This window comes from Giraffa tippelskirchi, chromosome 2 (assembly GCF_054371585.1).
Source record: "Giraffa tippelskirchi isolate mGirTip1 chromosome 2, T2T-mGirTip1v1.2.pri, whole genome shotgun sequence".
Lineage (NCBI taxonomy): Eukaryota > Metazoa > Chordata > Mammalia > Artiodactyla > Giraffidae > Giraffa > Giraffa tippelskirchi.
In genome coordinates, this window is record NC_137276.1 from 94806942 (window position 1) to 94822206 (window position 15265).

The window sequence follows — 15265 nt, forward strand, 5'->3', positions numbered from 1 at the left end:
TATTCCAGATAATAAATTCCTTCCAAAAGGATAAAAAGAACAATCTATGAATTAAGCTTCTCTAAGACATTAAAAAATGTGAGGCTTAGGACGGCCCTGAAGGAAGAGGAGATACATTTTCTTTATTAAACATGTAAAATTTTATTGCTAAATTAATTGGGGGAATATTAACATATATGCATGGTTAAAAAAATTAAACACTAAAAAGTGAAATTTATTCCTATCCTGGCCCCCACCCCCTCAGTTCCTTCCCCAGGGACAACCACTATTGAAGATTTTCTTGCCTCCTTGCAGAGAACATATTCAAAACATATGCGTGCATCCCCAATCCCTCTTTCTTTCATAAACATGGCCCTCCTCCTTGCTTCTTTAACTTAAACTATACACTATGGAGACTGCGCTTCTCCATAATATAGAACTACCTCCTCCTTCCAAGGACTGCAGAACAGGGAGGAACCACACTCTATTTAACCAGTCACCCACTGATGGGATTTATGAGGCTTCCAGGCCTTTGCTGTAACAAACAATGCTGTGATGGGCTGAGGAGTTAAATAAGGAGAAATAAAATTGTACATAAAATATATAATTTGGTCAAGGTCAAATATTATTTTAGAAATAGGTAGACTTAACAATCTGTAGAAAACAGATTTCTACCCACCCCCCCAAAAAAAGATAGACCTGAAGTTGCAAGGACAGTGAATTAAAATAAACACACAGGTTTGTTTATCACCAACTGGGTTTGCAAGATAGAGAGGAAAATAAATGTCTGGTCCTTAGCATAATATCATTCATAGAGGCGTAATATGGTTTGCACATACTTGGAAGAAAACCAGCTCACATCAGGATCATCCTTGAGAAATGACAGTACCCACACACCACCACTGCCTGGATGGGAATGATATCATCACTTCACGTGCAAGCCTAATGTGGGCACAGAGGTGAGTGGCCTTGGAGGACCACTTAGGGTAGTACAGATTGTCCCTAGGCAAGTAATAAGACAGGTAAAGAGGGGAACAGAAGGAGGAGAAGTGGGGCAGGGTGTGAACTTTGTAAATATGTAAATTCAATAAGAGGTTAGAGCCTCTTGTGGCATCTCCAACCTGCTGGTCAACTCAGCCAGGTTGTCCATCACAAGCTCTGCATCTCTGCTACCTTCTCTGTGCTAACTGGTCAGCAATGCTGCCTGGAGGAAACCCAGGACCAAGGGAAAGTCCACCTCCTGGTTCTGGATGACAAGGTTAGCTTTGGAGTCATCCGTGCAGCCCCCTGCTAACTAGGGAGTTTCCCTGCCTTTATTCTTGGCCTCCAGTGGGCAGTCCTACAATGTGTTTCCTGCAGGGAGAATTCCCAGAAGTAGAATTTCTAGGTCAATGTTATATTTTCAAAGGTAATGTAAAATTGCCATCAAAAAGATTCATACCGATTTATATACCCACTGGCCCTGTATGAGGGCCCACGTTTCTCAGCATCCCCTCCAACTCAGTGTGTTATTAGACTCTTTGATCTTTGACCACAGGATGAATTGTATCTGAAAAACAAACAACCTTAAAATGTGCATCTCTCTTATTATAAGTGAGGTTGAATATGTTTTTTATGTTTAAAAGCCACCTGCTAGGGTGGTTTTGTTTTGGTTTTGGCTTTTTTGCCTGTACTTTAAATTTATTTATTTTTAATTGGAGCACAATTGCTTTACAATATTGTGTTGGTTTCTACCATAGATCAACATGAATCAGCCATAGGTAAACATGTATCATCTCCCTCTTGAACCCCTCCTCCCATTTCCCACTCCATCTCACCCCTTTAGGTTGTCACAGATCATCGAGTTTGAACTCCCTGCAAAATACACACAGTGATGTATATGTTTCCATGCTACTCTCAGACCGTCCCACCCTCTCCTTCCCCTCCTGTGTCCGCAAGTCTGTTCTTTATGTCTACGTCTCCACTGCTGCCCTCCCAATAGGTTCATCAGTACCATCTTCCTAGATTCCTGTGTGTGTGTGTGTGTGTGTGTGTGTGTGTATGTTAACATATGATATTTATTTTTATCTTTCTGACTTACTTCACTCTGTATAATAGGCTCTTAGGGTGTTTTTTTTCCTCCTTATGAGTTGTTGGTTTGGTGTCCTATGTTGAATTTCCTATTAGATTAATGATCTTCTCTTCATTGATTTACAGGAGGGCTTCCCTTGTGGCTCAGCTGGTAAAGAAGCCGCCCACAATGCAGGAGACCTGGGTTCAATCCCTGGGGTGGGAAGATCCCCTGGAGGAGGGAAAGGCTAACCACTACAGTATTCTGGCCTGGAGAATTCCATGGACTATATAGTCCATGGGGTCACAATGAGTCAGACTGAGTGACTTTCACTTTCACTTTAGCTTCCCTGATATCTCAGTTGGTAAAGAATCAGCCTGCAATGCAGGAGACTCTTGGTTTGATTTCTGGGTGGGGAAGATCCACTGGAGAAGGGATAGGCTATCTATTCCACTATTCTTGGGCTTCCCTTGTGGCTCAGCTGGTAAAGAATCTGCCTGCAATGTGGAAGACCTGGGTTTAATCCTTGGGTTGGGAAGATTCCCTGGAAAAGGGAAAGGCTACCCACTCCAGTATTCTGGCCTGGAGAATTCCATGGACTGTATAGTCCACGGGGTCACAAAGAGTCAGACACGACTGAGTGACTTTCACTTTCACTTTGTATATAAGGAAATCAGGTCTTTGTCTGATATGAGTTACAACTACTTTTCCCCGTTTGTTATTTATCTGTTGACATTGAGGTATTTTTCCCTCCCAGAAATTTTACATGGCAACATAGTTAAATTCATCATCATTTTCCCCCACTGATCAGAATACTGTCTTTACCATATGGTAAAATGGAACAATAGAAATCTTTCTAAGAGAACAGAACTAGCCATGATTAGCCAGTCTGGCTGGAATGAAGAGTGTGTGTGGAAAGGAGGCTGGGGGCAGGTTAGAGAGGGTGATGCTGGCATGGCTGTGGCTTGAGGGCTCTGCCCTGGAGCCAAGCAGGAGCCTGGGAGTGGCTGCAGGATCTCCAGCTGCAGGTTACATGCGTTCAGTCCCCATTAAGACCATGTGTTTGACTTTGCCTGGAAACCTCTCATTACAGACTCTGGTTGTCTGGGAAGGTGATGTCCTTGTGTGCGTGCAGAAGGGAGAAAAGGAGAACCGAGGCTGGAAGCAGTGGGTTGAGGGGGACAAGCTGTATCTGGTAAGTCTCAGGGTCCACCCAGCTCCCCTCTACTCTGCTTTTGCCAACTGCTGGTTCACCTCGCCATGCACTTTGACAAGAAAAATGGCCCTCCCTCCTCCCCTAAGCTCCAGCCAAACTAGTGTGGTCATACAGTTAGAAAGTCATTCCTTTCTGGCTCAGGGGACTCCAGGAGGAACTCTATATGGCTATTTCTGTGAATGGCTGCAATTAAAAGGAAAGTTCAAAATGCTGAGTTAGGAAGCTGAGATCCAAGGAGAAATGTAGAGAGTCTGTTAAAGACCAGCTAGGGAGAAATGTGAGGCACAGAATCAAGAGGCCCTGGAGGAGGCTGAGACCAGGCCTCAGTGATGTGAGCCTCTGAGGAGAGGGGTCACCATAAGGTTGGGATGTTGTGGAGACAAGTTGTACTGGGGGCAGTTGGGCCTGGGAACTGCCTGTAGACCACAGGCACTCCCCTCTCATCCTAAGGTACATCCACCTAATCCCAAAATATTTTATGTTAATTTGGCACCAGAACAGAGCAGTTGGAACGGTTGCTGATTTCCTTGAATAAATTACACCTGTCTAGATAGCTTAAATTTTCACACTTCAATCTTTAAAATTGATGCATCCAACATTCAAAGAGTGAAAAATCTTTCACTCCTTCATGCATTCAGCCACTCATTTGTTAACTGAATGACTCTTTCAATGGATGGCTCTTCACTCATTCATTCATTCACCTGTAGAGTCAGGCAGATACCTGCCTCCAGCGTCAGTACTCAGGTCACAGGGTGTCCTTCAGAACCAGCCTTGCCTCACCTGAGATCTTTTTCTTTCTTTTTTTTAAAAATTAATTTATTTATTTTAGTTGGGGGCTAATTACTTTACAATATTTTAGTGGCTTTTGCCATACATTGACATGAATCAGCCATGGGTTTACACGTGTTCCCCATCCTGAATCCCCCTCCCACCTCCCTCCCCATCCCATCCCTCTGGGTCATCCCATTGCCCCAGCCCTGAGCATTTGTCTCATGCATTGAACCTGGAATGGTGTTCTGTTTCACATATGAGAATACACGTGTTTCAATGCTATTCTCCCAGAACGTCCCACCCTCACCTTCTCCCTCAGAGTCCATAAGACTGTTCTATGCATCTGTGTCTCTTATTCTGTCTCACATATAGGGTTATCATTACCATCTTTCAAATTCCATATATATGCATTAGTATACTGTATTGGTGTTTTTCTTTCTGGCTTACTTCACTCTGTATAATGGGCTCCAGTTTCATCCATCTCAATAGAACTGATTCAAATGTATTGTTTTTAATAGCTGAATAATATTCCATTGTGTATATGTACCACAGCTTCCTTATCCATTCGTCTGCTGATGGACATCTAGGTTGCTTCCATGTCCTGGCTATTGTAAACAGTGCTGCGATGAACATTGGGGTACACGCGTCTCTTTCAATTCTGGTTTCCTAGGTGTGCATGCCCAGCAGTGGGATTGCTGGGTCATATGGCAGTTCTATTCCCAGTTTTTTAAGGAATCTCCACACTGTTCTCCATAGTGGCTGTACTAGTTTGCATTCCCACCAACAGTGTAAGAGGGTTCCCTTTTCTCCACACCCTCTCCAGCATTTACTGCTTGTAGACTTTTGGATAGCAGCCATTCTGACTGGTGTGAAATGGTACCTCATTGTGGTTTTGATTTGCATTTCTCTAATAATGAGTGATGTTGAGCATCTTTTCATGTGTTTGTTAGCCATCTGTATGTCTTCTTTGGAGAAATGTCTGTTTAGTTCTTTGGCCCATTTTTTGATTGGGTCGTTTATTTTTCGGGAATTCAGCTGCAGAAGTTGCTTGTATATTTTTGAGATTAATTGTTTGTCAGCTGCTTCGTTTGCTATTATTTTCTCCCATTCTGAAGGCTATCTTTTCACCTTGCTTATAGTTTCCTTTGTTGTGCAAAAGCTTTTAATTTTAATTAGGTCCCATTTGTTTATTTTTGCTTTTATTTCCAATATTCTGGGAGGTGGGTCATGGAGGATCCTGCTGTGATTTATGTCGGAGAGTGTTTTGCCTATGTTTTCCTCTAGGAGTTTTATAGTTTCTGGTCTTACGTTTAGATCTTTCATCCATTTTGAGTTTATTTTTGTGTATGGTGTTAGAAAGTGTTCTAATTTCATTCTTTTACAAATGGTTGACCAGTTTTCCAAGCACCACTTGTTAAAGAGATTGTCTTTTCTCCATTGTATATTCTTGCCTCCTTTGTCGAAGGTAAGGTGTCCATAGGTGCGTGGGTTTATCTCTGGGCTTTCTATTTTGTTCCATTGATCTATATTTCTATCTTTGTGCCAGTACCATACTGTCTTGATGACTGTGGCTTTGTAGTAGAGCCTGAAGTCAGGCAGGTTGATTCCTCCAGTTCCATTCTTCTTTCTCAAGATTGCTTTGGCTATTCGAGGTTTCTTATATTTCCATACAAATTGTGAAATGATTTGTTCTAGTTCTGTGAAAAATACCATTGGTAGCTTGATAGGGATTGCATTGAATCTATAGATTGCTTTGGGTAGTATACTCATTTTCACTATATTAATTCTTCCAATCCATGTACACAGTATATTTCTCCATCTGTTTGTGTCCTCTTTGATTTCTTTCACCAGTGTTTTATAGTTTTCTATATACAAGTCTTTTGTTTCTTTAGGTAGATATATTCCTAAGTATTTTATTCTTTTTGTTGCAATGGTAAATGGTATTGTTTCCTTAATTTCTCTTTCTGTTTTCTCATTATTGGAGTATAGGAATGCAAAGGATTTCTGCATGTTAATTTTATATCCTGCAACTTTACTATATTCATTGATTAGCTCTAGTAATTTTCTGGTAGAATCTTTAGGGTTTTCTATATAGAGGATCATGTCATCTGCAAACAGTGAGAGTTTTACTTCTTCTTTTCCTATCTGTATTCCTTTTATTTCTTTTCCAGTTCTGATTGCTGTGGCCAAAACTTCCAAAACTATGTTGAATAGTAGTGGTGAAAGTGGGCATCCTTGCCTTGTTCCTGACTTTAGGGGAAATGCTTTCAATTTTTCACCATTGAGGATAATGTTTGCTGTGGTTTGTCATATATAGCTTTTATTATGTTGAGGTATGTTCCTTCTATTCCTGCTTTCTGGAGGGTGTTTATCATAAATGGATGTTGAATTTTGTCAAAGGCTTTTTCTGCATCTATTGAGATAATCATATGGTTTTTATCTTTCAATTTGTTAATGTGGTGTATTACATTGATTGATTTGCGGATGTTAAAGAAACCTTGCATTCCTGGGATAAAGCCCACTTGGTCATGATGTATGATCTTTTTAATATGATGTTGGATTCTGTTTGCTAGAATTTTATTAAGGATTTTTGCATCTATGTTCATCAGTGATATTGGCCTGTAGTTTTCTTTTTTTGTGGCATCTTTGTCTTCCCCTGAGATCTTTATTTCAGAGGCAATGTCAACCAGTTATGAATAGGAGGGAGTCACCATGTTTTCCATCGATGGCTTTCCCTACGTGCTCTGGCTTGGATGATAGATTTTTTTAATTGTAGTACAAACCCTGGTGGTCCCTGTGGCTAAGACAATGGATTCATTGTCAACTGGAAAAATTTTTGTGGTTGTCCCACACTTGTGTTTTTCCTCTCCCCTCAAAGGGTCATGAGATGCGGGTAAGGCATGTGGACTCCCTCTGGCCTGATGAAAGGCAGCATCTTGTCTACCCAGGCAGGCCTGGAGGAGCCCCTCTGCAGCCCAACGTGCCAGAGGCCAGAAAACCCCTTACCAGGCCTTCCAAACACTCCCCTTTCAGATCCTTCCCTTCATTGTGGCTTCGCTGCCTTTTGTAAATTAAGCGATATTGCTTTAATCATAAGAGTAGGAGAAATCCCACCCAAGAGGGCAATTTCTTTGCATTTTTCATTTTTATAGCTGTTCAAGCTCAATTCAAGTGTCAAAATCAAATTACTGCTACCTGCAGGGCATGCCAGCTGATTGGGTCTCTGCAATGCTCTTTGCCTGGAATGACTAACTGTCCTCTTTATTCCAGCTCCCCTCCTCTCTGACTCGGACACCCAGAGGGCTGGGAGTGGGTGAAAGGAAGGCCTGGCTTGTTAGTCGCTCACCTGCTTTTTGATGTTGCAGGAGCTGACGTGCGGCGACCAGGTGTGCCGTCAAGTGTTCAAGAAGAAGTGATGGTTTGAGGAGGGCCTACTGAGCATGCATTCCATGCTCCCAGTGAAGAGTTCTCTGCCAGCATTGGGGAGGAGACATGGGGACCCTCCTGGTCCTGACAGAGCCCATTAAGATATCTGGGCCTCTCCTGCTTCTGAGATGGCCCACACTGTGTCTATGGAGTGTGTTTCCTCCCTGAATAAACCTTTTTTCTCTTTCAGTTCAGTTCAGTCGCTCAGTTGTGTCTGACTCTTTGTGACCTATGAACTGCAGCATGCCAGGCCTCCCTGTCCATCACCAACTCCCTGAGTCCACCCAAACCCATGTCCATAGAGTCAGTGATGCCATCCAATCATCTCATCCTTTGTTGTCCCCTTCTCCTCCTGCCCTCAATCTTTCCCAGCATCAGGGTCTTTTCAAATGAGTCAGCTCTTCGCATCAGGTGGCCAAAGTATTGGAGTTTCAGCTTCAACATCAGTCCTTCCAATGAACACCCAGGACTGATCTCCTTTAGGATGGACTGGCTGGATCTCCTTGCAGTCCAAGGGACTCTCAAGAGTCTTCTCCAACACCACAGTTCAAAAGCATCAATTCTTCGACACTCAGCTTTCTTTATAGTCCAACTCTCACAACCATACATGACTACTGGAAAAACTATAGCCTTGACTAGATGGAACTTTGTTGGCAAAGTAATGTCTCTGCTTTTTAATATGCTGTCTAGGTTGGTCATAACTTTCCTTCCAAGGAGTAAGCTTTTAATTTCATGGCTGCAATCATCATCAGCAGTGATTTTGGAGCCCAGAAAAATAAAGTCTGACACTGTTTCCACTGCTTCCCCATCTATTTCCCATGAAGTGATGGGACCGGATGCCATGATCTTAGTTTTCTGAACGTCAAGCTTTAAGCCAACTTTTTCACTCTCCTCTTTCACTTTCATCAAGAATCTCTTTAGTTCTGCTTCACTTTCTGCCATAAGGGTGGTGTCATCTGCATATCTGAGGTTATTGATATTTCTCCCGGCAATCTTGATTCCAGCTTGTGCTTCCTCCAGCCCAGCTTTTCTCATGATGTACTCTACATATAAGTTAAATAAAGAGGGTGACAATATACAGCCTTGACGTACTCCTTTTCCTATTTGGAACCAGTCTGTTGTTCTATGTCCAGTTCTGTAGTTTCCTGATCTGCATATAGGTTTCTCAGGAGACAGGTCAGCTGCTCTGGTATTCCCATCTCTAATTTTCCACAGTTTATTGTGATCCACACAGTCAAAGGCTTTGGCGTAGTCAATAAAGCAGAAATAGATGTTTTTCTGGAACTCTCTTGCTTTTTCGATGATCCAGCGGATGTTGGCAATTTGATCTCTGGTTCCTCTGCCTTTTCTAAAAGCAGCTTGAGCATCTGGAAGTTCATGGTTCACGTATTGCTGAAGCCTGGCTTGGAGAATTTTGAGCATTAACAAAAAAAGACATCTGGATGGGTTTTAAACAGGAGTGTGTAACATAACAGACATAGTCTTCCTTCCTTGAAAGCTGGCATTAAACCAAAATCAAAAATCACTCCTCTTCTTTGAAACCCTTTAATCTATTCCCATTTATTTCTAGAACTGTCAGTTTTATTCATAAGCAGAAGTTATTGGCTACATGGTGGTTTTTTGTGAAGCTTTTGTTATTGTCTATTTTTTAGTTTAGTTTAGCCTTGTTTGTTTGTTATTAGTTTCTGTGTGGGGTTGTTTTACCTGGAAACATTCTCTGACCAACACAGCAGCCCCTGTTAATTCTTGGACATTGCCTATTTGAGATTCATTCCTTTGGATAGCACATTTATGTCTTCAAGATTCTATTTTAAGAAGCATATGCCTTCCAGTTTGTTCTTTCCCTGGAGGAGCCTGAGTGGAACTACCTCTAAAAGCCTCTGCAGGTCTGCAGTACCAGCTGCTCTTGGTTCAGGTCAGCCCTTTGCCCTACAGCTCCAGGCAGACCAGCATGCCGGCAGAGGGGTCACGAAGCTCTGCAAGGTAACCTGAGTTCAGGTCCTTATTGCTCCACTTCTTACCGGGGTCACCATAGGCAGATCATTTGACTCTATCCTTGTTTTCCTCCTCCATAAAATGGAGAAGATAAAAATAACATCTTCTCCACTGGGATGGGTCACTGTGAGGATTAAGTAAGTTAATACAAACAGATTGCTTGGAACGGGAGCTGGTATGTGTAAGGGCCCTCCTAGCTCCAGTCATTATGTAGAGTTACTCCCTCTACAACCCCAGGGGTCCAGATGAGTGGATGCTAAGTAGCAAGAGGTCAGCACCTCCAAGGCCTCCCAGTGCTTCCAGAACATTAGGTTCGTTACTCTGAGCAGCACTGTATTTTCCTGCTGGGTACACAAATGGAATAGTGCACCTGGAACAGCAGAGTAGTTAATAGAGATGGATTTAAGGTGGATCATTCATGGGGTCTGGAAGGCATCTCCTCACTCCTCTGTAATGAGGCCTGGAATCCCACAATCAGATAAGCCTTGCCTTTGAAAAGTAGGCTCATGCCAGGAGGCGTAGCAGGTGGTATGAGCACACTCTGGTCTGATTTGAATAGCCATTGATCCCATACATTCTAAATGGGTTTGGGGATGGAGAGAAAGGCTGTCAGCTGCCTGAGTGACCCAGGGTTAGTCTTGGCTCAAGCCCTTGTGACAGGAGGCTGTGACATGGGCCTCCTGGCAATCTGTGCTCCCCCAAAACCATGTGATGTCCAAGGAAGTGACCCATGGAGCTTCACGCTGGATGGGGACCTAGGGGAGGTGGGAGTTCTCCCCATGGTTGTTGGGGGCAGGGAGCCTCCTATGGAGGTGCAGGCCCATCTCCTGGGGCAGGCCAGGGTCCAAGTGGAGGAACTGGTGAAGTGGGCCCTTGTCCCCAGCTTCCCAGGAGCCTCTCTGTGTTACTGAATGACCTCCCCACCCCTAGTCTTACCCTTGCTCACTACAGCCTCAAATGACCCTCTCCTTTGTCCCCCAAGAAAACCCTATTGAATGAGATCACTGGCTGCTGCTGCTGCTAAGTCGCTTCAGTCGTGTCCGACTCTGTGCAACCCCATAGACGGCAGCCCACCAGGCTCCGCCGTCCCTGGGATTCTCCAGGCAAGAACACTGGAGTGGGCTGCCATTTCCTTCTCCAATGCATGAAAGTGAAAAGGGAAAGTGAAGTCGCTCAGTCGTGTCTGACTCTTCGCGACCCCATGGACGGCAGTCCACCAGGCTCCTCCGTCCATGGGATTTTCCAGGCAAGAGTACTGGAGTGGGGTGCCACTGCCTTCTCTGTGAGATCACTGGGGACTAGCTGAAAAGTATTCCGCACACATAAGGTATTATATTTATTAGTAACTCTTGATCCTAGTTTTTGCAACGTGTATTCTAGGGAATGTTAGCCCCTCAAGATTCTGCGCAAATCTTTGTGGTTAAATGAACTTCAGAAATGCTGAGAACTACATCCTCTTCTTAGGAACACACAGTGAGAATTAGTGTCTTTAAAGCCCTGCAAAGTCCTTCAGCCAAGAAGCTTGGCCTTAAACCCCAGCACTCCCTTCACCCTGCAGTGTTTCCTGTCCACAGGGTGTTTTGGAAACACTGTATATCTGCATTCAATGAGAGAGAACAAATGACTTCATTTAAAACCCTCATTTCCCAAGTAGGATTTTCTCAGTATATTTTTTTCCCACAAATGTAAAGTAACTGAATTACTTTATATATGGTGTGAAAGACTTTCTGTGGCAGTATTCATGCTACTGATCATTCTTTTTCAACTAAAATGTATCTGAACTGATCAGAAGTGGCCAAATGAGAGGTACCCATTTTATCTATTTTTGATAATTTTATTTATTTATGCTTTAATTTTATTTGGCCACACCATGCAGCATGTGGGATCTTAGTTCCCTGACCAAGGATCAAACCTGTGTCCCCTGTATTGGGAGTGTGGACCACTGGACCACCAGGGAAGTCCCTAGAGGTTCCTATATCAAAGCCAGAGGAAATATTTGGGTCCTGGGCCAGTCACCTAGTCCTGTACTCACTGTGAGTGAGGTAGGGCAAGTTGCCTGCCTCCTATTTCTGTTCTTTCAGCCTATTTCAATCCAAATCATGACAGGATTGTCTCACCCTGGTACTGACAAGGCTGTCTGGGGACAGAGTGGAAGGGGTCACGCTGGTGGGAAAGACTCCCAGACTTTCAGGACCCCAGCCTTCAGAGTGTGTTATAAGGCTGGGGTTAACTATAAACCTGGGAGCTGAATCTTGAAAGTTAAAGAGAACTTGTCACATGAAAATCTCAGCTCACAAATGGGCAGCGCTGCCGAGTGGTTCAAGTGTGGACTTACATGTCAGACCTTGGATCAAATCCTGCCCCATCTCTCTCCAGCTGTGTGATGGTCTGGCAGTTACTTCTTCCCTCTGAGCCTCCATCTATCAGCAAAGTGAGGAATATGGGCTGTGATTCATGAGGAGTAGTCAGGATTGAATAAGATCTTGGCACAGTGACTGAAACAACAGCCAATATCATTATTATCCTCAGTGCTCTGTATCTGAGGATTCCAAACTCAGACCAGCAGTTGGCTGAATTCATGGATTCAAAACCTGCAGATGTGGAGAGTCAACTGTATTATGACATTTTATGTAAGAGATATAAGCATTTCCAAATTTTTTTTCCATGGGTGGCCTGGAATCAATCCCATGAATACTAAGGGATAAATATGTGTGTGTAAATATACAGAAGTATATACATATATGAACTTCTCTGGCGGCTCAGATGGTAAAGAATCTGCCTGCAATGCAGGAGACCCAGGTTCAATCCCTGAGTCAGAAAGATCCCCTGGAGAAGAGAATGGCAACCCCAACCCACTCCAGTGTTATTGCCTGGAAAATCCCATGGGCAGAGGAACCTGGCGGGCTGCAATCCATGGGGTCACAAAGACTCAGACACCATTGAGTGACTAACACACACATATATATATACACACATTCTCCATCCCAGTTCTACATATTTATACACACACATATAATAAGTGATTCCCTTCATTAAAATTCTTTGCTTTCTAAAAAGCTTTAACCCTAAGATTCTGCCTATAGGTTCTCTAACGTAAGGATCACTAGGAGGACTTTGATTAGAAACACAGATTCCTGCCCCTCCCTTTCAAGATTCTGGCTCTGAGGTCACAGGCACAGTCCAGAAATGTGTGTTGTAAAAAGCTCCCCAGGTGAGCACCCACAGGTGCTTGGCAAGCACATTGACAAACACTACTTTGTTCAGTAAAGCATGATTGATTCACTTTACATACACACTAGCGATGACACCCCACTCCAGTACTCTTGCCTGGGAAATCCCATGGACGGAGGAGCCTGGTAGGCTGAAGTCCATGGGGTCGCTGAGAGTCAGACACAACTGAGCGGCTTCACTTTCCCTTTTCACTTTCATGCACTGGAGAAGGAAATGACAACCCACTCCAGTGTTCTTGCCTGGAGAATCCCAGGGACGGGCGAGCCTGGTGGGCTTCCGTCTATGGGGTCACACAGAGTCGGCCACGACTGAAGCAACTTAGCAGCAGCAGCAGCAGCAAGCAAAAGCCAGGCCCATCACTGCAGGTGGCCAAAGGTCACGTGAACCACCCACACAGTTCTTTCTGCTGTGTGGTATCAGGACTGCTGCCCGTGTGGCTGAGCCCTGTAACAGAAGTGATGTCACACTCTCTGGGGCCGGTTTGTGACAGGGGAGGCATTCAGGCCCTGGAGGATAATGGTGGATGATGGGGACAGGGCACAGCAGAGAAGGCAGTGGTCAAAGCAGGAGGCAGAAAGGCAACAAGGGCTTGGGGTGGTGGGAGCGCCACACCTACCTGTGATGGTAAGTGAGGAGCTGGGTGAAGAAGGTAGTTATTCAACCAAGGTAGGTTATGAAGGCCTTGGTGAGCCTCAGTGGGGGCATCATGAGGGCCAGTGCAGACTTCTGAGAGCCAAGTGATGTGATTCAACTCACAGGCCAGCAGCAATGCTCGGCCACTGTCAGCAGGAGGGATGGAGGTGAGGAAAGGGACTTAGAGGCTGCTGCAATAAGTCATTCACATGAAGAAGCAGTGAGGGACCCATGTCAGGGCCAGGGAGTGGTTGCAGGAAGCAAGCGAGGAAGATGAGAGATGCTGGGAGGGCCCCTGTATTAGGTGGTGTTTGCACGAAGCTCTGAGAGGAAGTGAGGCCACAGGATGGTGGGAGTTTGGGGAAGAGGGAGAAGGAGCCTCAATGCAGCTTAGCAGCCAAGGGGAGAGAGACCAGCGTGGGCTTGGATTAGGCCTGCTGCACAGGAGGTGACAGAGCAGTGATTGCAAAGCCTACGTGCCTTTCCCATCACCCACTGCCATGCTCCAGAGGCCAAGTGTCAGCCCCTACATCTTACCTCCCTGAGGGGGCAGGAGGCTGGGCTGGGGCTGAAAGAGGGCCAGGCTGCAAAGACACTCTTGAGGCCAGGAAGTGATGATGACACCAGGAGGGAGCAGAAGGAGAGAGGGAAGAGAAAGGAGGGGACAGGATGGGAGAGGGGAGGGGGAAGGGCAGAGGGAGGAGAGGGGAAGGGAGGGGAGGGAAGAGAAGGAGAACAGAAGAGGGGCCAGGAGGGGAGAGGAGGAAAGGGGAGAAGGGACTTGGGATGGAGCCCCTATTCATCTTGAGGAAGGGCAGAAAAGAGATGCAGACACAACCTTGACTAACCAGGCAGAGCAGCAGCAACTGAGACACACCCCAGGGGCTTTCTCTAGTTTTGCTCCCCCTACATACACCCTGAAGCATGACTGCTTCAGTGTTCAGTCACTTCAGTCGCGTTGGACTCTCTGTGACCCCTTGGACTGTAACCTGCCAGGCTCTTCTGTCCGTGGGATTCTCCAGGCAAGAATACTGGAGTGGGTTGTCATTCCCTTCTCCAGGGGCTCTTCCCAACCCCAGGGATGGAACCCGAGTCTCCTGCATCTCCTGCATTGCAGGTGGATTCTTTACCACTGAGCCACCTGGGAAGCCCTAAGCATAGGAAGTTTTCTTTAAATGCAATTGGCAAGTCAATACAGAGCAGGTGTGCTTACAGGTGCTCAATAGACCTGGGTCCTTAATTGGTGTTCAAAGGGAGGATACAGGTGATTTTGTTAAGTACCTCATCAGTGCTAGAACACTTTCTAAGACTAGGACAGAGGATCCCATTTTACAGAAGAGGAAACAAGCTCTGACGTGCTCCAACACTCACCCAGAACTTCACATCTGGTAAGTCATAAAGCAGAACTTGAACCCAGGTGGGTCTGTCACCAGAGTCAGAGACCTTTCATGGGGGAGGTGGCCCCTGGCAGGAACAGGGGTGGCTCTCCCCATTCCTTGATGTCCAGACCCACCCCAGTAGGCTCTGGACCCCTGGATGCTCAGGAGACCAAAGGCCATTTCTTCCTCATTATTTGAAATCAGGTCTTATTTTTCTTAAATCAACACTCACTATGTCTCTTCCAAGACTAAGTCTGTGGACAAGATGTCACTGGAAGTGACTTGTTTGCATTCTCCCAGTTGGGAAGTTGGGTCCTGCCTCTGTGAAGAGCCTGACAGGACTGATGTACAGAATCGCTTCCTGGAACTGATTTTTCCACTTGAACTGGCTCTTTTCACTCATGATTTGTGATTGATTAGAAGGTCAGGGGTTAGGGATATTTCATTTTGGCTCACTGATTAAACTGGTTATGTAGATGGATGCAGTTAAAAGCTGGGGCTTAAGAAAATGAAGTAGAAATGAACTAGATAAAATTTTCAAGAACTTCCAAGATTTGGTCATAGATTTTCTGGGGCTGGCCTTAC

General features: G+C 44.9%; 1 protein-coding gene and 1 long non-coding RNA gene across 2 annotated transcripts in view; one reads left to right on the forward strand and one right to left on the reverse strand.

The window, feature by feature from the left end:
- Positions 1-7631, forward strand: part of RBP2 (retinol binding protein 2) — a 44257-nt gene extending 36626 nt beyond the window's left edge. Inside the window, exons 4-5 of the mRNA XM_081574018.1 lie at positions 3123-3224; positions 7382-7631. Of these exons, the coding sequence (XP_081430144.1) occupies positions 3123-3224; positions 7382-7432 (153 nt within the window). The 3' untranslated portion in view covers positions 7433-7631. The remainder of the gene's footprint in view (positions 1-3122; positions 3225-7381) is intronic.
- The window catches only part of LOC145539833 (uncharacterized), a 386573-nt gene that overhangs the window by 346868 nt on the left and 24440 nt on the right, over positions 1-15265 (reverse strand). The gene's annotated exons all lie outside the window — the stretch shown is intronic.